Source organism: Balaenoptera acutorostrata, chromosome 13, assembly GCF_949987535.1.
Source record: "Balaenoptera acutorostrata chromosome 13, mBalAcu1.1, whole genome shotgun sequence".
NCBI classification, from domain to species: Eukaryota; Metazoa; Chordata; class Mammalia; order Artiodactyla; family Balaenopteridae; genus Balaenoptera; species Balaenoptera acutorostrata.
Genome location: NC_080076.1, coordinates 46,512,100 through 46,539,126, shown reverse-complemented (window position 1 = coordinate 46,539,126; position 27,027 = coordinate 46,512,100). Strand labels below are relative to the sequence as shown.

The 27,027-nt window shown below is 39.1% G+C and overlaps 1 protein-coding gene across 4 annotated transcripts in view; it reads right to left on the bottom strand.

Moving 5' to 3' along the window:
• Positions 1-17,290: 17,290 nt before the first annotated feature.
• Positions 17,291-27,027, bottom strand: part of DSC2 (desmocollin 2) — a 33,787-nt gene continuing 24,050 nt past the window's right edge. For 2 of the 4 annotated variants that reach the window (XM_057526689.1, XM_007167034.3), the window contains 6 exons: positions 26,016-26,243; positions 22,272-22,508; positions 21,769-21,893; positions 20,231-20,518; positions 19,641-19,686; positions 19,407-19,556 (listed from right to left, as the gene is read on the bottom strand). In XM_057526689.1, the coding sequence (XP_057382672.1) occupies positions 19,540-19,556; positions 19,641-19,686; positions 20,231-20,518; positions 21,769-21,893; positions 22,272-22,508; positions 26,016-26,243 (941 nt within the window). In that variant the 3' untranslated portion in view covers positions 19,407-19,539. Of the gene's footprint in view, positions 19,557-19,640; positions 19,687-20,230; positions 20,519-21,768; positions 21,894-22,271; positions 22,509-26,015; positions 26,244-27,027 lie in introns of all 4 variants that reach the window. The other 2 variants (XM_057526688.1, XM_007167033.2) reach the window with 1 other exon arrangement.

Below are 27,027 nucleotides of genomic sequence, written 5' to 3'. Positions count from 1 at the left end.
AATACCTAGAGACAAATGACAATAAAAACACGACAATCCAAAACCTATGGGATGTAGCAAAGCAGTTCTAAGAGGGAAGTTAATAGCTATACAAGCCTCCTCAAGACACAAGAAAAATCTCAAATAAACAATCTAACCTTACACCTAAAGGAACTAGAGAAAGAAAAACAAACAAAACCCAAAGTTAGCAAAAGGAAAGAAATCATAAAGATCAGGGCAGAAATAAATGAAATAGAAACAAGGAAAACAATAGCAAAGATCTATAAAACTAAAAGGTGGTTCTTTGAGAAGATAACATTGATAACCCATTAGCCAGACTCATCAAGAAAAAGAGGGAGAGGACTCAAATCAATGAAATTAGAAATGAAAAAGGAGAAGTTACAACAGACACTGCAGAAATACAAAGCATCCTAAGAGACTACTACAAACAACTCTATGCCAATAAAATGGACAACCTGGAAGAAATGGACAAATTCTTAGAAAGGTATAACCTTCCAAGACTGAACCAGGAAGAAACCGAAAATATGAACAGACCAATCACAAGTAATGAAATTGAAACTGTGATTAAAAATCTTCCAACAAACAAAAGTCCAGGACCAGATGGCTTCACAGGTGAATTCTATCAACCATTTAGAGAAAAGTTAACACCCATCCTTCTCAAACTCTTCCAAAAAATTGCAGAGGAAGGAACACTCCCAAGCTCATTCTATGAGGCCACCATCACCCTGATACCAAAACCAGACAAAGATACTACAAAAAAAGAAAATTACAGACCAATATCACTGATGAATATAAATGCAAAAATCCTCAACCAAATACTAGCAAACAGAATCCAACAACACATTAAAAGGATCATACACCATGATCAAGTGGGATTTATCCCAGGGATGCAAGAATTCTTCAATATATGCAAATCAATCAATGTGATACACCATATTAACAAACTGAAGAATAAAAACCATATGATCATCTCAATAGATGCAGAAAAAGCTTTTGACAAAATTCAACACCCATTTATGATAAAAACTCTCCAGAAAGTGGGCATAGAGGGAACCTACCTCAACATAATAAAGGCCATATACGAAAAACCCACAGCAAACATCATTCTCAATGGTGAAAAACTGAAAGCATTTCCTCTAAGATCAGGAACGAGACAAGGATGTCCACTCTCACCACTATTATTCAACATAGTTCTGGAAGTCCTAGCCACGGCAATCAGAGAAGAAAAAGAAATAAAAGGAATACAAACTGGAAAAGAAGTAAAACTGTCATTGTTTACAGAGGACATGATAGTATACATAGAGAATCCTAAAGATGCTACCAGAAATCTACTAGAGCTAATCAATGAATTTGGCAAAGTTGCAGGATACAAAATTAATGCACAGAAATCTCTTGCATTCCTATACAGTAATGATGAAAAATCTGAAAGAGAAATTATGGAAACACTCCCATTTACCATTGCAACAAAAAGAATAAAATACCTAGGAATAAACTAACCTAGGGAGACAAAAGACCTGTATGTAGAAAACTATAAGACACTGATGAAAGAAATTAAAGATGATACCAACAGATGGAGTGATATACCATGTTCTTGGATTGGTAGAATCAATATTGTGAAAATGACTATACTACCCAAAGCAATCTACAGATTCAATGCAATCCCTATCAAATTATCAATGGCATTTTTTATGGAACTAGAACAAATCATCTTAAAATTTGTATGGAGACACAAAAGACCCCGAATAGCCAAAGCAGTCTTGAGGGAAAAAAACGGAGCTGGAGGAATCAGACTCCCTGACTTCAGACTATACTACAAAGCTACAGTAATCAAGAATAAGGTACTGGCACGAAAACAGAAACATAGATCAATGGAACAAGATAGAAAGCCCAGAGATAAACCCATGCACCTATGGTCAATTAATCTATGACAAAGGAGGCAAGGATATACAATGGAGAAAAGACAGTCTCTTCAATAAGTGCTGCTGGGAAAACTGGACAGCTACATGTAAAAGAATGAAATTAGAACACTCCCTAACACCATACACAAAATAAACTCAAAATGGATTAGAGACCTAAATGTAAGACCGGACACTATAAAACTCTTAGAGGAAAACATAGGAAGAACACTCTTTGACATAAATCACAGCAAGATCTTTTTTGATCCACCTCCTAGAGTAATGGAAATCAAAACAAAAGTAAACAAATGGGACCTAATGAAACTTCAAAGCTTTTGCACTGCAAAGGAAACCATAAACAAGACCAAAAGACAACCCTCAGAATGGGAGAAAATATTTGCAAACGAATCAACGGACAAAGGATTAATCTCCAAAATATATAAAGAGCTCATGCAGCTCAATATTAAAAAAACAAACAACCCAATCCAAAAATGGGTAGAAGACCTAAATAGACATTTCTCCAAAGAAGACATACAGATGGCCAAGAAGCACATGAAAAGCTGCTCAACATCACTAATTATTAGAGAAATGCAAATCAAAACTACAATGAGGTATAACCTCATACCAGTTAGAATGGGCATCAACTGATGTACTGTTCCAAAGGTCCAAGCAAAGACTGGAACCCACTGCCTCTCCCCATTCGTCTTATTCTAGGATGGGTGGTCAAATGAAATTGGAATGGACAAGCACCGTGGATGTAACTATGACATCTTTCCCCTTATGGTGACCTGCCTTTCTGTAATATTACCAAGATAATTGACACCAGTGTCACCCAATATCAACTTTTCCTTTCTCATTTGGCACAGAGAGAATAAGGTTTTCTCTCTCCAGAGAGATACTGAAAAGTGATAAGGACACACATGTTCTCATGACATAATGTAAGATAAAGGCATCTTATTTTCTGCCACATTCATTTATCATAGTATACAAAGTATTCCCTGAGAATAGGTGGGCTCAGCCTTGCTCTACTGGGCTCTCTCAGCAATAGTTTTCCAGACTCATCTGTTCAAAGGAGAAGGACATACTCTATCATGGCATTTGGCCAGGAATATGCCAGGTTGTTTTTTTTTTTTCCCAAGTTTGTCCAAGGCCCTCTAGCTTTTTCCTCCCCTTCCCCTCCTAATGTAACAGGGATGCAAGTCAGCCTGACCTGGGTACTCTAACCCCATCTGTTTAGAGATTCTAACTGAAGTTTTAAATTGCCTGTTAACTTGTTTGACATAATTGCCCTGGGGTAGGTAGTTTTTAAATCTCTGGCCTCTTTATCTTGTAAAAATGTAAAATTTTAGAAAAGATTTTTCCTTTTACATGTGGATTACATAGAGTAAAATTCATAGACCTTAAGCATACACTTCAATAAGTGTTGACAAATGTATACATAAATATATATATATGGTTGGCCAAAAAGTTCGTTCGGTCTTTTCAGTAACATCGTACCAAAAACCCGAAAGAACTTTTTGGCCGACCCAGTTATTTATCTGTCTATCTATATATATAGTGTTACCCTCATTCAAATCAAGATAGAGAACATTTCCTTCACCCTAGTCAATACCCCCACCCTGAGGCAGCCACTGTTCTGCTTTCTGTCACTAAGGAGTAGTTTTGACTTCCTTAGAATTTCACATAAATGGAATTGCACACTAACTTAGTTATCTATTACAGCATCACTTTTTATCTATTGGACATCACTTTTGCATTATTCCACAACTTAGTGGGTTAAAACAACTAGGACTTGTTATCTCACAGTTTCTGTGGAATCCAGGCTTAGCTGGCTGTCTCTGGCTCAGGTTGCAGTCAAGGTGTGTAGCTGAGGCTACAGTCATATCAAGGCTCCACTGGATCTGTTTTTAAGTTCCTGTACATGACTTTCGGCAGGCTTTCCTTGATAAATGTTGTCTGAGACATCAGTTCCTTGCCATGTGGGCCTCTCTAGGGCAGCCCACACCATGGGTACCTGGCTTCCCTCAGAACAAACCAGAAAGATAAGGTGTCCAGAATGGAAGCCACAGTCTTTTTGTAACCCAACATCAGAAGTGAGATTCTGTCACCTCTGCTTAATTCTGTTGGCTAGAAGTAAGTGACTAGAAGCACTCCAAAGTCAAGGGATGGCAATTACACAAGGGCATGAACACCAAGAGGCAGAGATCATTGGACACCATCTTAGAGGCTGACAGCCACACAGAATGTATGCTTTTGTGTCTGATGTCTTTCATTCAGCATTGTTGTTGAGTGCATCAGTACCTTGTCCCTTTTATTACTGAGTACTATTGCATTGTCTGTATACCACAGTGTGTTTAATTCTTCTCTTTTGTGTTGTTTCCACATTTTAGCTGTTATGAATAAAGCTGCTATGAACATGTGCAAGTCTTTTTGTGTGCATAGAGTTTCATTTCTCCCCCATATATCCCTAGTAGTAGAATAACTAGGACATAGGGCATAGGATAAGGCTATACTTCACTTTCATTCAAACTGCCTGGCCAATTCCCCACCAGCATATATCAATATATATGAGTTCCAGTTGTTCTACATCCTTGCCAACACATTTTTGTCAGTCTTATAATTTTACCACTATGGGTGTCTCATTGTGGTTTTCATTTGCATTTCACTGATGAAGTGATATCTTATGTTTTGAATTTGCTTTTCCCTGATGACTAATGATGTTGAGCAATTTTTCATGTGCTTATTGGCCATGTTAAGTACAATTGCATTGTCTGTTTGTCTCCTCATTACTGTTTTGTGACAATATTTACTACATATTTTTAAAATTAAATTATTTATGTGTAATAAATATACAAATTATTTAAATATTTATTAAAATAAATTCAAATTTTGTACACTTTAAATAGAATTTTATTTGTTGAAAACATAATTCAAGTCCTCCTCCTTCCTCCTCCTCCTCTTCCTTTTCATCTTTATATTGGCTAATGTTCATTACAAAAGTGGTTCCAGAGTCACAGGAGCTGTTAAAATCTTGTGTTTCATAGGTTGGATTTACAAGTAGGAAGATGGAGGCAAGGGTATCTTCTAGAATGCGTTATTGTCTAAGCTTTAGGACCACAAAACATTTTTAAAATTGCTTTTTGGATGCCAAGATAAAATTTATAGTTATGGAGGAGAATGTCCCAGTTCTGTAATTGACTCAAAAGTTTGGGAAGGCTGCAGTGGGTCCAGGACTAACTACAAATTTAGGAATATCACCACCAGGAACAGTAGTTCTTAACTCTCACTGCATATTGATATCTTCTGGGGAGCTTTTAATAAACACCAATGTTCAGGCCCCCCCTCAGATCAATTACATCAGATTCTCCAAAGGAGGGGCTCTCTTAAGTGTTTTATGTAAAAGCTTCCCAGAGTATTCTACTGTACAGATCAGAAATGAGATTCTTGCTCTAGATGAGCAGTTCTCAAAATGTGGTTTTTAAACCAGTAGCACAAGCACCACTAGGAATGTGGAAGTTCTTTACTCACTCTGAAATATGATGACAGATACAAAACCCAGGAAATGATGAAACTGACGTTGGAAGAATTCAGGCCTTTGGGTTTTTCTAAGATGCGGATTCTTAAACTTTTTTTTAAATGTTTCATTTTGATTTAGATGTAAATCTCCTTTTCCCATTTTTTAGCTCTCTTTGTAGCATTTATATAATCTATTTAATCAATACTTTACAAGAAAGGCTTAGGTCTGCTTTTGTGTACTTCATCAAGTCCTTTCATGGTGCGCATGATGAAATGTACGGTGGTTTCCGGTTCGTTTATTACCTGGACTGTTGTTACCTGTATTCGTTTATTCTTACTTTCAAAGTCTTTCCCTAGATTTCAGTAAATTACAGGAGAAATCTATATCAAGGAAGTATTTCTTTCACACACCCATTTAGGTCTAGATGTTTCCTATCCTTGGTGAAATATTCATGGCTAGAAAGATTCTAATGGTTCCACTTTCCTATCTCAAGTGCAAGAATATTTATTCTAACTCTTGGGGCTGGGTCTTTTAAGTGGTTTCCAGATAAACTGTCTACATTATTAAGACTTCCCTCTGCTTACAATTGACACAATTCTCACGATTTACTTTGATGTCCACAGCTATTGGCAAAAAGGAAAAAAAAAATCAGGTATTGTTTTGGTATTCTTTCCACCTAGATAACCAAAGTTATCATGTAAGACTTTTAGCATCATGACACAGTAAACATGGGACAGAGATTGGTGTTTCCATTGCCTTCATACTAAGTACTGAAACACAATATCTTATTACTCAGGGACTAATGCCAGTCTTGAAACAAAACCACGCTTCCCTTTGAGATACGTCTGTTCATCTCTACCTAGATGTTATGGGTCTTGTTTTTCATTTTGTTTTTTAAAAGTCTCTTCCTTTAGCTCATGCTTTACCTACTTTTTCATCTTTCCATTCCACACTCTCAACTGGGACAATAAAAATGTTCTCAAGACACATATAATTGACAGTGGTGAAGGCATGCTTCCTGAAACCACAAGTTTTCTGCCACACCTCTTTTAGGAAGGCCAAACAGTCCTGACACCCAAGCTAGTTTAAATATCCTGAGAAGTGGGTATTTTATAGGGGTCATCTGGAAAGATTTACTGAGATGTGAACTTGGAGATCTGAATGATAGAGGAGACCAATGATCTGGAGGACAAGCATCCCAGCCTGAGAGAATAGCAAGTATAAAAGCCCTGGAAATCAACAACAAGCTTGTCTGTTCAGAGAACAGAGAGAAGCCAACAAATGCTGGAGTGGAGTGAAGGCTACTAGCATATAAAGTGATAAAAAGAAGCAACAGAGATTTAAAAAAACTCATGGGCCCCGTTAAAGAGTTTAGGTTTTATTTTAATCTCACCTGCTCATAAAAAGGCATAGAAAGGCTTTTGGGTGGTGGTGGGGGAGGAAGGCATGATCTGATTTATATATTTTATTAATCACTTATGGCTGCTGCAAGAAAAGAGATTATAGAGGGCAACACTGGCAGATGTAGCAGTTCAGGCCGAAGGTGATGATAGTTTGACCTATGAAAGGCAGTGACGGAACTAGTGATGAAGTTTGGATTTGTGGTATAACTTGAAGTTAGACCTCATAGGACTGGCTGATAGATTGGAGGTGGGATGTGAGAGAAAGAGAAGATTCAAGGGTGACTACCAAGGGCTTTGTACTAAGCAGCAGTGTGAACACAATGACTGAAGGAAGGAAGGAAATTGGGAGAGGAACTGGTTTGGATTAAGACATGAAGGGTTTTATTTGGACATGTAAAGTTTGAGATGTCTATTACATACCCAAGCTAAGATGTATTATTTAAAACTTTGAGAGTGAAAGAGAAAATCTAGGGAATGAGTGAAGATAGATCCCTTAGTTACTCCAAGAATCAGGAAGGAAAAAGGAAGCAGCTCCTCCTAGACTAAGGAGGAGTGGCCAGAGACTAAGGAGGAATGGAATGATCTGTGAACATGGTGTTCCATAAGCCAAGGGAAGACAGTTTGTCACCAAGAAGGACGTAATTAACTGTGGCATAAGCTTTTGAAAAGTCAAGTAAGATTAAGGCTAAAAACAAGTCATTGGATTGGACATGACTAAGCCATTGGTGATGACAGGAAAGTGAGTTTCCTTGGAGTAGTGGTGACGAAGGCACAATTGCAGAGCTACAGATGGACTAGGTTAGGTGATGAAGAAATAGAAGCAAAAGCGACTCTCAGATCATCGCTTCCTTGCACCTGTCACACTGTGGTTCTCCTGAAAGCAAAGCCTGAAACACAGATGTGAGAGAAGCCAGTCTACTGGGAGATAATCCTGGAGGCAGAATCAGAGACTGGGAAAATATAAAAGTCACTAAAAGCTGTGTTATTGACTTGAGTAATGTTGTGGGCTCAGTCCCACTTGTCACGCTCTGAGAAATGAGGTCTACTGCACTTCAGAGTTGTATTCTGGAAAGTCAGTACATTACCAGGCAATTCTAAGCACCACAAACTTAGAGGCTTAAAACAACACACATGTATTATCCATAGTTTTTGTGTGTCAAATATTTGGACATGGCTTAGCTGGGTGCTCTGCTTTATTCTAACCAGGCTGCAAGTGAGGTGTCGGCTGGGCTGCATTTTCATCTAGAGGCTCAGGTGGGGAAGGATCCACTTTCAAGCTCATGCTGATTCTTGGCAGGTTTCCTTATGGCTGTGTAACAAATGGCATGCTTTTTGTGGCTGTTGGATGGATGGTGGGCAGCATTAAGTCCTACAGGCCACCAGCAGTTTCTAGAGGTCACACCAGTTCTTTGTCACATGGGCTTGCTTAATATGGCTGCTTATTGCAAGTCAGCAAGAAGAAGCTCTTTCCCCGGTCCGCTAAAATGGGATGTTATATAGCATAATCATACGCTATGTGGGTGAAGTCTCATCCTATCACCTTTGCCATGTTCTATTGACTAGAAGCAAGTCTAGTCAATAGACTTACTTCTAGTCAATAGAAGCCCTTCCCTGCCTTCTAGTCAATGAGGCCCAGCCCTCATTCCAGAGGAGGAGATTACTCAAAATCATGGACACCAAAAGGCAAGGAACCATTGGAGGGTCACCTTAACAAACAGGAATCTGGAGCACATGTCCACTGACTTCTCTTCCCTTTACGGTGAGCGTGGGCCCTGAGGAGCAATCTCTCCTCTGACTTTCTGGGCTCCACCTACACGCAGACTGAGAGACGATGAAGCAGGTGCTCCAGGTGTACACTGGCAGGTGTGTGGAGCTGTCAGACTCAGCTATGCTGAAATTGGGTGTTGAAGGCTTGTCCTATGGGACTCAAAGGCTTCTGCAACAGCATCATTTGGGTCTTTGTTATGTAGGTTTTTCTATGAAAGGGGATGGAGAAAATGAGGCAATCGCTGAAGGACAACTTGATGTAAACAAGTTTTATTCACATGACAGAAGCAAATTGCAGGGTGGCTAAGAGCGTAGATTCTCAAGTCAGATTGCCTAGTCAAATACTGATTCTATCATATCCTAGTACCACTACCCTGAGCTAGTCATTTAACATTTCTGTGTCTCAGTTTCCTCATCTGTAAAGTGGGAATAATAATGGTTCCTAACTTGAATGAGCATGAAAAGAATTAACATATGTAAGGTTTTTACAATATGGCACAAGAAAACTACTATATCCATGTTAACAATTATTTCTATTAAGCATTTCTGTTTATTCTTGGAGATGATCCAGGCAACAGCAGATTATGGACGATGTAGGAGAGGTTAATTTCATGAACAAAGATCTTGAGGAAGCAAAAGGTCATGGGAACCAGTGTATTAATGGAGAGGTTGCCTTAAATAGGAGCAGAGCAAGTCTTCCATTATAAAGGATGGAGGTCAAAGTACATGGTATAGTTGTTGGTAGTCTGGTAGAGTTGGTGGTGGAAAGATGAGAGAGTTCTGTTTCTATTTTGTCATTAAAATCAGATGCAAAGTTATGTTAAGCAAGGAAGGTAGACTAGAGACTTAAGCAGAGTAGGTGTAAAATAGGAAATTGACTAGACCAGTCTTTTGAATTGTTGACTCTAATTTATAGTAAGAAATATTTTTTATGTTGTGAACTGGTACATAGCTCATACATGTAATCTGGAACTTAAATTTCATGAATAACACTTACTATTCCCATGTGTAACACACACTGACCATTTCTGTTCATTGCCTTCTAACTTATTAATAATGCAGGTGGCCATCCCTCGAGTTAATTGGCTGTGTTTCAACCAGTTGGCTGTATCTCACTGTTTGAAAAACCCTGAACTTAGGTAACAGAGCAGAATTGTGGGTCAGCACTGACAACATGGTTAAATGTTTTTTCTTGAGCCATGTTCCAGGGTTCAAGTAAAATTCATGAAATAGCTGACAAATGGGGTTTATCCAGTGATAGGGTTTTGCTGAGTAATTACAAAGAAGAGAAGGGAAAAGAAGTTAAAGTTATAGTGGAATAGGTTAAAGCAATGAATAAATTGAAGTTGAGAAAGGAAGGAAATGATGAGATCAATGAAACAATGAAAAAGTGGCAGGGTTTTGCAAGAGACTGAAAATTGCCAAAGATGTTATTGGAAGCTTTCCTAAAGAAACTCAGCCAAAAAAAAGAAAAAGGGAACTTCCCTAAGTAATTGAGTTTCAGGCACATATCCAGACAAACTATGTAAATCAAAGCATCAGAAGAGTTCTGGGATAGACTTGTGCATTTATCTGTTAAAGACATTTTATCGGGGCTGCTTACCAGCTTCATGTTGGCATGGAGCTAACATCAGACTAATCCAACTACCCTTGCCCTGTCCTTGACATACATCCCCACACACCACAGACATTGCAATACAATCTCTTTGACTTGGAGGACATTTGGAAATCAATGATATACTAAGACTGAATTACCACTTCACTTATATTAAATTAACAGGGAATCATAGAAAATTATAACAAAGTGACTAGATATTTAACCTGGTCTAACTCCTCATTTTATTGAAGAAACATACACCCAAAGAAGGAGTTATGTGATTTACCTAAAGATGCAGATGAGTTTTAAGAATGTTGAGATAAAAATTCAGAATTTTGGACCCATATACGCTTTCTTAAAAAATCTTTACGGAGATAATCTGTTAAAACCAAAAATGGTTGAAACCCATAATGTTGTTTTTTTCTTTCCTGCTTAAACCTAAGATGTATTGGCAGGTTTTAAATTATTATTATTGTTGGAAGAAACAGCATCCAATTATAACCATAAAAAACAAAACTGTGTCTGCAAGTTAAATCCTGTTCTAGGAAACTATCCAAATTCTTTTCCTGTGAACAATCAATGAACCATATAAAGAGTTTTAGAAATAATTTTATTAATTAGAAGTTTTTAAATGATACTTATTCTCTAAGATTTCTATATGCATTATGCAAAAAAGGAGGAATTTAAATTACTGATATTTATATGAAAATTTTGCATAAAGGAGACATTAAAATAATTAGAAAATGACTCCTATTTTTCAATTAAAAAAAAAAGAAAGTACAGACTCCAGGGACTTCCCTGGTGGCTTAGTGGTTAAGAATCTGCCTGCCGGGGTTTCCCTGGTGGCGCAGTGGTTGAGAATCTGCCTGCCAATGCAGGGCACACGGGTTCGGGCCCTGGTCTGGGAAGATCCCACATGCCGCAGAGCAACTGGGCCCGTGAGCCACAACTACTGAGCCTGCGCGTCTGGAGCCTGTGCTCCGCAACGAGAGAGGCCGCGACAGTGAGAGGCCCGCGCACCGCGATGAAGAGTGGCCCCCCGCTCGCCGCAACTGGAGAAAGCCCTCGCACAGAAACGAAGACCCAACACAGCCATAAATAAATAAATAAATAAATAAATAAAAATTTTAAAAAAAGAATCTGCCTGCCAATGCAAGGAACACGGGTTCAATCCCTGGTCGGGGAAGATCCCACATGCCATGGAGCAAGTAAACCAGTGCACCACAGCCACTGAGCCTGCACTCTAGAACCCGCGAGCCACAACTACTGAGCCCACGCACTACAACTGAAGCCTGGGTGCTTAGAGCCCGTGCTCCACAAGGAGAGAAGCCACCGCAATGAGAAGCCCACGCACTGCAACAAAGAGTAGCCCCCGTTGGCTGCAACCAGAGAAAAGCCCGCTCCCAGCAACGAAGACCCAACACAGCCAGAAATAAATAAATAAAATAAATAAATTTATATATTAAAAAAAAGTACAGACTCCAGACCAGACCACAATGTTTAAAATGTAATGAAGAAAGACTCAGTAGTCTTTTTAAAATTTATTTATTTTTGGCTGTGTTGGGTCTTCGCCGCTGCGCGTTGACTTTCTCTAGTTGTGGCGAGCGGGGGCTACTCCTTGTTGCGGGACACGGGCTTCTCCTTGTGGTGGCTTCTCTTATTGTGGAGCTCGGGTTCTAGGCACGTGGGCTTCAGTAGCTGTGGCTTGTGGACTCTAGAGTGCAGGCTCAGTAGTTGTGGCACACTGGCTTAGATGCTCCACAGCATGTGGGATCTTCCCGGACCAGGGCTTGAACCGGTGTCCCCTGCATTGGCAGGCGGATTCTTAACCACTGTGCCACCAGGCAAGTCCTCATCATAGTCTTCTTTGTGCAAAGATTAACTTTGTGTCTATGGCAGGAGGAAGAGGGAAAACTTGGCTTGCTACAAAATGAACAATTTACTTGGTTCACCCTTGCCCTCATGCAAATACTGTTTGAAATATTTCATTTGGTACGTCTAGTAAATTGATTACTTTTTCTTAGTCTAGCCAGCACATGAAAATTTACTGATGATAAAATTTGTGTGCTAATGCAAAATTTTTAGACCAAAAACACATGAGTGCACTCAATTATTATGAGATGATAAAATACTGTTTTTGCTTCAATTCAGTCATTTACTGTGAATGTAATATGTTCATTGTAGCCTTGATGTTGTAAGGCTAAGATTTACAGGTTTTTTTCTCACAGGTCTATAAATCTCCAAAAATCTAAAACCTATGAACTTTTCTTGTTATTTATTATTTTCCCCCGATTTTATAATAAATGCTCATTGTAAAATGGAAACACAAAAACATAATAAATATTTCATCTGCAGATTACCACTCAATATTTTAGTATATTACATAGAATCTTACATTTATATGAATTTGGAATTATACTGATCTAGAGAATTGTCCTACTTTTCCATTAATACTATATTTTGTCTTTTCTTATTTAATTAAATAGCCTTCAAAATAAAATAATTGCATGATATTCCATTACCATCATAACAATAGTAGCAATAGCTATCTTTATTAATACATTGATGTGTCAAGCACTAAAATAGGATCCTTGGGACGTCCCTCGTGGTCCAGTGGTAAAGAATCCGCCTTCCAACGCAAGGGACACGGGTTTGAGCCCTGGTCGGGAAACTGGGATCCCACATGCCGCGGGGCAACTAAGCCCGCATGCCACAACTAGAGAGCCCACGCACCCTGGAGCCCAAGCCACAAGCAGAGAGAGAAAACCCACATGCCACAACTAGAGAGAAGCCCACGTGCCACAACGAAGAGCCCACACCACAATGAAAAGATCCCGCATGCCTCAGTGAAGACCCCGCGTGCTGCAACTAAGACCCGACTCAACCAAAAATAAATAAATAAATTTTTTAAAAAGATAGGATCTTTACATGTATTATGTCATTTATTCCTATTTTGTCCCCATTTTATATGTAACAAATCTGATGCTCCCATGACTTACCAAGGTTCCTCAGTTAGTGATAACAAAGTTGCAATTTGGATTCATGTCTTTCAGACTGCAAAGTCAGTGCCCATGGTCACTACCTCCGTTATCCTCATTTATGGTAACTTATATCACAATAATGTATTATAAACCATTTACTTTCCTATCATGGGACATTTAGCTTATTTCCAATTATCCACATATTTCATGCTACTGAGATAAACATCCTTGAATGTACGTGGAATCTTTGCAACATTATCCTACCTTTTCAGGATAAATTCCTTTTACCTGATTTACTGGTAATTTTGTATCAGAATTCTGTAGGTTGACCCCGCCCCTCTCCTTTCAACTTTGGCTTTCAGAACATCTCATTCCCTGTAGGTTCACCTCATGTCCTTGGTTCTTAGAAAATTTCCAATTGGCCCACTTCCCATGGGAACACTCCTTAAGCTGCAAGTCTTGACTTTCACCATGTCCCTTCCCTGTTTCATAAAACCCTCTGAAGCTCCTAGCCATCATGGTTACCCAGTGAGCACTGCCTGTCACCCTGCCTGACACGGCTTCCACATGACAGCACAGCACTGCCAAGTATCTGCCACTTTACGGACAGAGTCACCTGTTGCACCTGGTGCTGACCCTCCTTGCCCCATTTGTCTCTGGAGATTTGACAACCTGATTTGTTTTGGGAAGAGATGCAACATAATTTGCATGCATGTTATTCGTTAGCAGCATTTATGTGGCAAAATTAGCTCATTTTTTTTTAGTGTTTACTGAGTGTCCTCAGCCCACAATTCTACCTTAAGACCATGCCTCCACTTCCCCTCCATGTGGTTGGCAGGAATCACGGAGCAGAGTTCATTCTGAAATGGTTAATCAACTGAAATTGTGGAATTTTACAAACTAATGTGTTTCAACTCTTCGGTACATTTCTAGCATTTTGTGTAATGTATCTGATATGAAGAAGCAAACTTTAAATACTTCAGTTTCATAAACTTCTGAATAATCACCTAAATCTAGATACTAATCCCTATCCATGGTTCTCAAACTTCAAAGGGTGTAAAAGTGACCTAGCAAACTTATTAAAAAGTGCGGCCTTCCATACTTCTTCCCAATTACCTGTCATCCTGTGATTCTTTTTTTTTTTTTTTTTTTTAATTTATTTATTTTTGGCTGTGTTGGGTCTTTGTTTCTGTGTGAGGGCTTTCTCTAGTTGCGGCAAGCGGGGGCCACTCTTCATCGCGGTGCGCGGGCCTCTCACTATCGTGGCCTCTCTTGTTGCGGAGCACAGGCTCCAGACGCGCAGGCTCAGTAGTTGTGGCTCACGGGCCCAGTTGCTCCGCGGCATGTGGGATCCTCCCAGACCAGGGCTCGAACCTGTGTCCCCTGCATTAGCAGGCAGATTCTCAACCACTGCGCCACCAGGGAAGCCCCTCATCCTGTGATTCTGATTCAAGGGATCTTTTTTTTTTTTTTGGCCACTTTGCCTGTGGGATCTTATTTCCCTGACCAGGGATCAAACCTGCACCCCCTGCAGTGGAAGCACGGAGTCTTAACCACTGGACCACCAGAGAGGTCCCAGAGGGATCTTTATTTTAACAAACACAGTGGGTGATTCTGAGGTAGATGATCTGTGAACCACACTCTAAAAAATAGTGCAAGCAAATATTTCAGCAAGGTCACCCTACTATTTGTCTACTGTGAAAGAAACAGCATTTTGCTCCATCCTCCTTCCTGCATCCTAACATAAATAAAAGCAAGCAGGCAACTAGCAGAAACTCCACAGTTCTAACCTCTTAGCTCTGCGCAGATTTCCTGTAGGGATGTAAGGGACAACTACACCATGCCTTGTCCTGTGCAAGAGTAGCTGATTCCGCTTGTTCCTTCTCATATGAGCACAAACAGTCTGTATTAGGAAGGCCTTACATGGCTGTAATGGGAGAGCATTAAATGACTGTATGCCAAAAAATGAATGAATGAAATTGTGTTTAAAATTCTCAGAAAATTTGGCAGTTTGGGGCAACAAATAGGATGTGCTATGCAGACAAGAAAGAGAAGCTAAGGATTCTCAGCTTCAAGCCTAAGTAATAAGAAGGAGGACACTATTTATACAGGAAACTCAGGAAGGCCTGATTGAATGTGGCAACGTACTGTTTGTCCTTACGCATAATGAGTTAAAAGTACTAGGCTAGGGCTTCCCTGGTGGCGCAGTGGTTGAGAATCTGCCTGCCAATGCAGGGGACACGGGTTCGAGCCCTGGTCTGGGAAGATCCCACATGCCGCGGAGCGACTAGGCCCGTAAGCCACAACTACTGAGCCTGCGCGTCTGGAGCCTGTGCTCCGCAACAAGAGAGGCCGCGATGGTGAGAGGCCCGCGCACCGCGATGAAGAGTGGTCCCCACTTGCCGCAACTAGAGAAAGCCCTCACACAGAAACGAAGACTCAACACAGTCATAAATAAATAAATAAATAAATAAATAAATAAATAAAAGAACGTGAATTAAAAAAAAACAAACAAACTTGGAGTCAAAAAAAAAAAAAAAAGTACTAGGCTAACAGAGGTCTTGACCTAAAAGTAAATAATAGGATAACAGAGGTCTTAAAGAAGAACTGGGTAAGAGCTGTAGCTCGACATAGATATCATGTAACCTCTTACAGCTTCATTATTCAAGGAGGTAAAAAAAAATGATGGTTCTAGGTACATAGAAGGAAAAGCATTTTGTCCTCAGGACGTTACTGCCTAAGGGGTCGACCAGGGCAAAATCTGGGGTCGAGATTTCAATCTTGAGCCCACGAAAAGGCTGGAGATAGAGACTAAAGGGAAAGCTTGTGGTCAAAGTCAGATTCTGCTAGAGACTAAAGGGAAAGCTTATGGTCAAAGTCAGATTTTGCACTTAAAAAAAAAAAAAAAAGAAAGAAAAGGAACGAAGATAAAACCCAGTCTTAAAACAGGGAATCCAATAAAGCAGAAAATGATTATACAGAGACCACAAAAGCAGATTGCACTGAACTCATTGCAGATCCCCGTTGGCTTCCTCTGTTGAAGCAACATTTTGTAGGGGAAATCTCTAAGAGTTTTGTCTCCTTTTTGCTTCCTGAGGCAATGTATGGCTTATTAGGAATTTTATCTGCTTTTCATTTAAGTCTTAAGACTGATCACACACTGATTTGTGGGCTATGGATATGATATAGCTTCCTGACTACCAAGAATCAGAGACCTGGAAACTATTATTAGCCATGAAGTTCCCAAAGGCCATCACAGGTAAAACACTGATGGAGCTTCTGGGGAAAATGAACGGGAACATGATGGCAAGTTGTCAGCTGTAGAGAAGTGGATACAGGAGCTATGATTATTCCCAGCTATGGCATCCTCTGCTCCTATGATAATAGCAGCAGCTGACACATATATTGAGGGCTAACCCAGTACCAAGTCTTTTCATGAATTAACTCTTTTAACTGACAAAAAAAACTATGAAGTAGACTCCTCCAACCCCCTCAATAGGTGTCATACAAGTGAGGAAACTAGACTCAAAGTTTGACTTCTCAAATCCCACAGCTAATAAGGGTGGAGCTGGGAGTTTGCATTAGGGTAGTCTCTCTGGAGTTTTTGCATTTAGATTACCACGGTGACTGCCAAGAGTCTTAAACTCCCAGGCAAGCAAGTGCTTGCCTCGGAGGCAAACCATTCTTTAGCAGAACAAGCTAGCAGAGCAGCTAAGGATGGGCTTGACAGGAGGAATCTTAAGCACATATAATTTTTAAAGAGCTTTAGAATTAGTGCCCTTTTTAAGAAGTGGATGTTCCTCTTTCCAGCCAATTTGAACAGAGCAGTTTCACAGTATTTCAAACAAAGCAATCCTTTGCAGATACTTCAGCAATCTTTGCAATGTATATTCTGAACCACAGGAAATATAAGACCCAGTCATCAGATGATCATTATGGAGAAACATATGCTCAATTGACAAACATTCGAAAATGAAAAACAAAAAATAAAATAACCCCCCCAAAAGCCCAACCTTTTCATTATCCTGTTTTCTTAATTGATTTTTGTTAATATGAAATGGGTTGTATATGTGACTTATTTAAAATTATTTGGTTTTATTAGGAGTGCCTTTTAGGTGGACCACTCTGACTTTCATGCTTAAAAACGATTTTTTATTCAAATGTCTTACAGCCACTCTAATAGAACCCTAGGAAAGGAGTTCTATTATTATTCCCCATTTTAGATGAAGAAAACCAGACACAGAGAAATTATGCAGCTTAACCAACACCCCACAGCAGCACAGTCGTTAGAATAGTAAAATTAGATGAATGTGGTGATAACAACGGACCAATTACCTCTCCAAATCAAACTCTAAAATTCTAAAAAATATAGAACAGGATTCTAAAAAAGAGACTCACTTCTCTAAGTAAGAAAAATACAATCCCAGAAGCTCATATCAGACACATGATTAACAAAGACACTGATTCTTAAAAACTACTTGATTTACTTTATCATAACTAGTAATATACAAGAATTTTATACATAATTTATTAAAAATAACTTTGAGAAACAGTATTTTTGACTGAGTAGTGATGAAACTATTGAAAAGATAAACTGATTATTGAATAAATTACCCAGTGTTAATTTTTAAAAATAATTGTTATAAGCCAATCCTGTGAATTCAAAATAGGCATATTATTAACAATCCTAAATATCAGAAATACTTTTAAAATGTCCATATGGTTAGTATGGATAGAAAATTCATTGCCTGAAATCAGCTGTGAAATGTAGCCTGGAATTTGGTTGCCTATTAAGTTTAATTTTGTCTTATTATTTCAAAATTTAAATAGTTCGAACCACTTCTACATTTGTAAAAAACTGTAATCTGAAAATATTTTTAAAAAAACTTTACAAACACATAGCTATAACTAGCCATCTCATCTAAAAAGCTATAAAAGTTATTCCTAGAGAGATTTCACGATCCCTGTATTGCAAAGCTTATTTCAAAAAACATCACTATTTTGCATTTATAAACTGTATCCTTGCAATAATGAACTAACTGTAAATATACTATTATATACTAAACATCCACACCCTAATTTTAATTACACTATTCCTTTTGTTAACATAAAATGTTGCATCAAGTAAAAGCATGACATATTTCTACAGCTGAATGGCAAAATTAAAGGGTCTTTGTTGAGGAGGTAATGAAGCAATCACCAAAACAGTTGAAACAAAAAAATCGACATTACATTGATTTTAAGAAAAGCCAAGAATACAGGTGCTTACATAAAACAGAAACACAGAATAAGTCACTTTATAAGCGAGGAAAAAAGAGGCGGCTTTTAAAAATATTTAGATTCTCCAACCCAAATTGGAATTTTAAGAACAAAAAGAAGAGAAAGAGAAAGAGAGAGATAGAGGGAAAAAGAGAGGGAGAGGGGGAAAGAGGGAAGAGAGAGGGTGAGAGGCAGACAGAAGGGGCGGTGGGGAGTGGCGAGGACCAAAGACCAAAACCTTGCAGGAGTAAAAATACATTCTTCAGCGTTTTGTTAATTTAAATTTTGCGGAGAAGGTGGGTAACAGAGGAAATGTAGATTCAGTGCCAGGTTTCACAGAGAACACAACACAGAAACTAAAGTCCACCAAAACGGAATTATAGTAACAGTCAACGCTTAGTTGGGAATCTCCCTTTGCTTTATGAAGAAAGGTCATGTTACAAGACTAAAACAATAGCAAGAATGCCGTGTATACACTTTAGAATGTTTAGGAGAACAACAGTCTTCAAGCACCACACAAACAATTAATTTAGGTAACTGAAGATAATGTTAGAGCAAGACCTCTTCAATTTTCCATTCGGTTATACTCCAAGTAGTCTATGATATAGACTTGAGTTAATTACATATTATTGCACTATAAATTGGCTGCTGTCACTATACCCAAATGTAAACAATAATGCAGACTTTCTCAACTTGTCTATCTGCAGGTGTCCTGAGGTGGAAGACAAGTAATTAAAAACTATGGAAAAATCAGGAAATTTGTGTAGTTATTCACAGCATCCCTCTGTAAAAGCACATTTGGTTAAAGAGATCTCAACAAAATAAAGGAGAAAAGCCCCCAAAACAGCATCTTCTATTTTTAAAAAAATCCTGCCTTGTAATAATAATTTAAAAGAGACAATTAAAGCCACTGGCTTTTGTAGACTAAATAGAATGCACTCATCTCTTCATGCATGTTTCTGCTAGTGTCCTAAATTTGGGTTCCAAATGATCCAAAAATTCAAGCCCATCTTCTTCTTGTCGTTCACTGCAACAACCCACAGAACCAGCCGCCGATCCTTTTCCTTCATAGTTATACGTCCGGACGTAGTCTTGAGCATGCATATGACTGTTATCCTGATTACACTGCTGGACCTTCTGCCAAGAGGAAGAACACAGCATATTTTGTTACTATTTTAAACACCGAAACTTACTAGCATAAAAATAATTGCTTTGATTTACCTTTCATTGTTTGATTTTTAATCAGAGTGTGTCCTCTAATGGATTCCTACATATAAAAAACACCCATGATTGGTCTATATCATCAATCATACCATCAATTCACTACATAGCATGTTTCTAAGAGTCACACATGTGGCAGCAAGTATACAAGTGTCCGTTTTAAGTAATCATTGCTTTCTCTTTCAAGATTATGGCTAATGTGAAATGCATCCCTTAAACTGAACCTGAATGCATGTGGGCTCAGAGCTTGCCAGATAGGCATAGTGGCTGTGCAGGCTGGAATTGCCTTGGACCCCACTTTTGGTCTTTAAGACATGACCTGTCTGATGAGAAATGGCAACACAAAGTCATGAGCAAAAGAATTTGAATATCATATGATTTCAGAAGCAATTAAAAAGCAAACAAAATATGAGGAAAAGTCAATATCCACTTAACATCTGATCATAACTAAATCAAAATTAAGGAAAATCAAATTTCTTATTAGTAGGTTAATCATTAATTGAAAATAGAGATCAGGCCAGTAAACTGTAATCATTTAGAAAGTTGAAAAGGAAGCAAAATAGATTTGTAGGTCACTTAGGGAAACTCACTTCACCAAGGCGGGGCTGAGCGTAGGTGTACCACTCGGAGTACGCGTATCTGCAGTTATCCGCCTCTACTTGTCCTCCTCTGCAGGAGTCCAGGGTGTGCTGTCCACCTCCCTTACACATTTCCAGGGTGTGATGATGCCCGGCCTCCTGGCAGGACTCAATGTTCTGCCCTCCTTTCACCATTTCAATGGTCTCCTGCCCTCCGTTTTTCACTCCGGATCCCAGGGTGCTGCAAATTCCCTGAGTGGAGCCTCCCGCAGTATGGGTTGTGAAGCCATTGGTGGAATACTGAAACAAAACAGTTGGCATTGGGGAAATACGGAGGAGAACAAAAAATGAGAAAAAGAGCAAATCATGCAGATAATGCTGTGAATTTTCAAGCTAAAAGGTAAGCATGCTGAGGGCAGGAACTCCATCTGTCCTGGCAAGCCCAAGTACCTAACTACCGTAACCCCAGTACTTCACGTAGCGTCCAATACAAGAAGCCAACTATAGATGTCAAGTGGTCTGAGCCTTGAGACAAGTCAGAAAGCTTGATTTACACTCCTTCTTTAAAAACTTCTTAGACTACTGTACAACTTCATTTGTGAAATCCTTCCAGCATCTCACATCTCAAGATCAGGATTGCACACTATTGTCTCACATGGATTGACCCTGATTCCCTTCACCTGACTAGAACAGAAACAGAAATAATAATCAGTAATTTTATTTAGTGTCTGATTGAGTTCCCTTCAACTGAAACAAAATCAATAGAAATAAAAGTTGCTGTAAAAATCTTAGCAGCAATACTAAATCCTTGTGATCTAATTAAATACAAATAAATCAGCAGAGAAAATAAGAACACTAAAGCTCTGGCCACTAATTTTCCATGTTACGTTTTTGTAGGAAACTCTAAGTTTTATTTTTTCTAATACCTTCCTAGATGTCAACATCCTTTTGTTTTCTAAATCCTTCCTCCTCGAATCATCAATCATGCTTTTTGTAGGGAATTTACTTGTTCCTCATCCACATATTAGGCTGGAAATCAAAGCTGAAGCAGTGTAATCACCTGTTGGCATTACTGCTTCATATATTTGACTTCAGGCTCCTTTCTAACCTATATTAAGAGCCTGAAAGCCTCCATTAAAGTTCTTCCCACGATGATCAAAGCCTGTAGTCATTTTATTGCTGTTGCCAGAAAAGAAATTAAAACCATATGCTGATGATCTGTGAGTAACTAAATGAAACATTTTTACACACAACCAGCAGCTTCAACATATAAAAAAGACTGGGTCTAAAGTTGAAGCCATGACACCCTTGAAATAGAAAATAATAATGACATGCCGAAGGATTTTTACTAGTAAGTAACACTATATGGCCGAATTGAAATGCCATATATCACCATAGGATCAATGTCATTTTATCTGTCTCCTGGGACTGATGACATTTTATATATTGTAAGTTACCTGATTTCAAAAGAACTTTGCCCAGAAAAGATCATTACAGTTGGTTAGGCCAATTTATCGTCTGTATGTATTTTGAAAAGACAAACAATTTACCATTTTGTCATCGCCGGGAGCTTCAGTGTTTGACACAATGAGGTTCTGCTGGGCTAAATCATCAGGAAATACTTTTGGCTTTTTGGCTGCCCCAGTAGCTCCACAGACCAAGGTAAATAGGATACCTGGAGGATGAGAGAGATTACTTCAGTTTATCGTAAAACAGTGTTATGAATTTATGATGACAAATATGAAAACAACTTTCCAGAAAACATAAATACTATTGCTTGTGTCAAAGTAGCATCCAGTAGAAAAGCCTGCCCTAACCAGATATGCCACAAACAATGCTAAGTGCTGTATTTGTGTTGAATTTTATTCCTATGCTAATTAGGAAAGCACTAAAATAATACCTAAATGCACTTCCAATAAATAAATTAAATGTGTGTGTTAAATAGAAATGTAGCTATATACAAATGAGCAGCCATAGATAACAGTGCTGATTCTAAGAATTTGTCCTGAAAGTTATTTTAAAGGCTATCATTTGAATTCATGAAAGGACTTACAAAATAGCAATGCTATGCCCAACAATATTGCAAGGATGGCCCACTTTCCAAGTATCAGTCTTCCACTGGCAGGGTACGGAGCAATGTGAATGTTGCAGTCACTTGGGGTAACACAGTCACATAATATCACGTTTAAATAAGTAACAAGTGATTGGTCAAGCCTATCTGCAACTCTGACAGGTACTGTATATCGTCCAAACAGGGGGTCATTCAGATAGGAAAGACGAGCTGCTGTATCTGAAAGGAAATAAAACCAAGCATTATAGAATGTCATTGATTTCTCCTGAGCATAAATAATTAGTGACAGAATATTCATTATTTCCCTACAAATGGACATTCCTGATGGGAATGGCACAAGTGCTACACGATTGTAAGCGTGAATGGACGAAGTCTTTCTAATCATATAAAAGTTTGTCTACACTGCCTCTTTTTATAAAGGTCTTTCTTTTGGCTTTTGTAATAATATATTTTATCTGTGGATAAACAAATCCTTCCTATCACAAATAACAGACTTGTTTAGAGACTGATTTTTATCACATCTTTAAAATTTTTTAATTTTTAAAATACCAGTCAGTGTATATTTTCTTTTATGCATGATTCATCAGAGAATTTCATAGACTAAAATTCTGGATGTTTTCCCTTACTTTGTTTTCTATACATTGTGCCAAACCTTGACCATATTTTCAAGGCATGAGTCATGCTGCTGGAACTTCTTCTCATGGTCCTACAAGACACTGGGACCAACTGTATTTTTTTGGTTTTGATGTATGTTTTTTTAGGTCAAAGTAGAAAATATTGGGCTTCCCTGGTGGTGCAGTGGTTAAGAACCTGCCTGCCGACGCAGGGGACACGGGTTTGAGCCCTTGTCCGGGAAGATCCCACATGCCGCAGAGCAACTAAGCCCATGAACCACAACTACTGAGCCTGCGCTATAGAGCCCACGAGCCACAACTACTGAGCCCATGCGCCACAACTACTGAAGCCCGCGCACCTAGAGCCGGTGCTCCGCAACAAGAAAAATCACTGCAATGAGAAGCCCGCGCACTGCAATGAAGAGTAGCCCCCGCTCGCCGCAACTAGAGAAAGCCCGTGTGCAGCAATGAAGACCCAACACAGCTAAAAATAAATAAATAAAATAAATAAATTTATTAAAAAAAAAAAAAAGAGTAGAAAATATCCAGGTCAAAATCCTAGTCTTGGGAACGCCAAAAATATACTACTCTACATGTAGATGACACATGCCCATGCCCAATAATAATCCTCCCCATTTAACTGGCTCAGTGTGACATTTTCATTATTTCATAATTTGAAGCTCTAAATATAAACTTGGATACTTGGGTTAAAAAAAAAAATCACTGAATCAAGTCAATTTTAAGAGAAAGCATGGTTAACCCAGTGAGTCTATGTATGTGTAAGAAATCATAAGACTAACAAAACCACAATTTATGATTCAAAACATGCCATGGTCTATTGCATTGACTATCTTGTTTACTTCCCCCAATAATCCCATTTTACACATGAGTAAATTGATGCCCAAGAAGAATAAATAGCATGGCGAGACCTAAAGCCTCTTTAGGATACGTTCTTCTTAACTTGGCATTTCCCAGGCTTTTGGGCTCTTTCACAGCCCAGTAAAACTTTAAATTAACAAAGTTTTGACCAACAATCCTGACAACGTTTCATTGTACTAAGTAGGAATATTTTTTAAAATTACCACCTCCTTATGTAAATTGATACAGCCACTATGGAGAACAGTATGGAGGTTCCTTAAAAAACTACAAATAGAACTACCATACGACCCAGCAATCCCACTACTGGGCATATACCCTGAGAAAACCATAGGTCAAAAAGAGTCATGTACCAAAATGTTCATTGCAGCTCTATTTACAATAGCCAGGACATGGAAGCAACCTAAATGTCCATCGACAGATGAATGGATAAAGAAGATGTGGCACATATATACAATGGAATATTACTCAGCCATAAAAAGAAATGAAATGGAGGTATTTGTAATGAGGTGGATGGAGTTAGAGTCTGTCATACAGAGTGAAGTAAGTCAGAAAGAGAAAAACAAATACAGTATGCTAACACATATATATGGAATCTAAGGGAAAAAAAAAAAAAAAAAAAAAGGCCATGAAGAACCTAGTGGCAAGACGGGAATAAAGACACAGACCTACTAGAGAATGGACTTGAGGATATGGGGAGGGGGTGGGGTGAGATGTGACAGGGTAAGAGAGTGTCATGGACATATATACACTACCAAATGTAAAATAGATAGCTAGTGGGAAGCAGCCGCATAGCACAGGGAGATCAGCTCGGTGCTTTGTGACCACCTAGAGGGGTGGGATGGGGAGGGTGGGAGGGAGGGAGATGCAGGAGGGAAGAGAAATGGGAACATATTGTATATGTATAACAGATTCACTTTGTTATAAAGCAGATGCTAACACACTATTGTAAGGCAATTATACTTCAATAAAGATGTTTGAAAAAAAAAAAAAATTACCACCTCCTTTAACATTATGTCAAAAGAAATATCATGAAACCAAATAAGTAGAAAGGGTATCTAAATATAAGGTTAGTTCTCAAGCACGCACACGTTAGAATGCTGTTACAAACACTGAAAGTGTTGTCGGTTCACAGAGCAACTTGTCATAATAGGAAGTCAAGGAATACTCATTGAAAGCATGGGAATGAAAACCTTTCAAGGGCATTTTAAAGGCACCCCCCACTCAGCTTACAGTGGATCTTGAGTCGTGAAAGCTGGAGTGACGTGACATCATGATGCACAGGTACTGTAGTGTGGTCAGGAGACACAGAATGTGCTGGAAAGTTAAGAGCTGATGTAGGGAATGAGGCAACGGTGGGACAAAGGGAGGTTCGCTTTGTTTTTGCCATTCTTGTCACCATAGATTCTAACGTGGGTAAAGTCAGAAGTACAGACTGGGACCAAGTGAGGGAAGAATCCCACATAGAAAACAGTAGACAAGAAATGGTCAGAAGTCAAGGTAGTGCAGAAAGAAGGGATCCTATGGTGGACACTGTGATGTATACCCAGATCCCCTGTCATCAGGGATGTACTGTCCCAGCTGCTTGGGAGGCTATCAGCACCATCGGTGACTGTGCCTTCCTGCCAAAGGTCACATCCCTGCGGGCAGCCCAACCCACTGATGCAGCAATGTAAAAGCACAGAACAGAATGGCCATTCTGAAGGGCCATTTAGTTCAGACTCCCCGTGAGTCAGCCGAGGCTGTCCTTTGGCCTGAGCTACAGCCTGATTTCTCTTTTTGCTAAATCCTGCTTCCCTTCCTTTCACACATATTGATGCCAAGGAAACTCCCTGATAAACATTCAGCCTGGAAAGACTGTCTCAGTGTCTGCTTCCTGGGGAGCATACCTGCAAGGGATGGGGATTCCCTTATGACTTAGGAGACCACTGTCATATGAAGACTCTGTGTAGGTGGGAGGTACACAAGTCAGGAAGTGGTTACATCAGACCTAGTCTGGGGTGGGGGGGTGGGGGGGGTGGGTAGAGTACGAATGAGAATTCACCCAACACCAAAGGGAATCCTGGCACAGGACTGATCAGAGACTGGCACTTCCCATCACACCAACACTGAGAAACTCATGTTCTTTTGTTGGCAGTTACCATTCAGTGAATTACTCTTCTACTCCATCAAGAAAAAAAAATATTTTAGATATCCTGATGCTGAGAAGGACAAAGTAATGTTTAAAAATACATACCGTTAATTCTTGTCAGTCTCCACATTCTAAGTACTTCTGAATCAGAAGCACCGTCCAAACTGAACTCAAAGGGTGGGCCGTGTATGGGTTCATCGGGATCTACGGCCACAATCTCCGCCGATGACATGACAGTTTTACAGATTATCACTGTGCGCTGAGGTATTAATGGGCCGTTATCATTCACGTCTTCAAGTTTAATCCCTAGTGTCCCAGTACATGTTCTCTTATCTAGAAAATTGGATATGAAAATACAATTTTTTTAATGTTTTGAGTTTTCACTGGGACATTACAACATTGCAAAAAATTTATTACTTATTAGGTACTTGTACCATATAAATGAGAGTGACAAGCACAGTCCCAGGCTATGTCCTTAAGGTAAGTTAAGAGAAAGACATTATCAATTTCAAATGGGTTGTACAGAAAATAACTGCTATTTAGATTTGTCATTCATTCACTAAAGAGCTGCAATAGACATGGGAACTTTTATGGAGGTGAGCTTTGACAGAGTTTTAAAAAGAGGAAGGAAGAGGGGACCAACAAGGATATTTCTGGTATATTGAAAAGCACAAGGAGATTTAAGGAGGTGGGAAAGCACATACACACACCTATGCTCTGGACATAATGAAGGGGAAGGCACACTGGTGCAAGCTGACGCTGGAAAGAAGAACCAAGGGTCCTTGAAAGCCAACGTAGGGAGCTTGGAGTTTAATATGCATTTAGAAAACACTTAAGATTTGGGGGCAGGAAAAGTGAAAGACAGAAGGCACGTATTTGGGAGATTAGAACAAAACTAGTACACGGAAATGTTCAAAGCATGAAAGACTCCAGAAGTGGAAAAACACTTTCAAACCAGAATAATCACTCTGAGGTGTAGCCTAAGGAATTCATCTATCTACATATTCAATAAAAACTTACTGAGTAACTACTTTGTACAGGGCACTGCAGTGGAAAATCTGGAGATTCAAAAATGAAGTGGTCACGGGTCCCGGCTACAAATTAGTAACACGGTTGT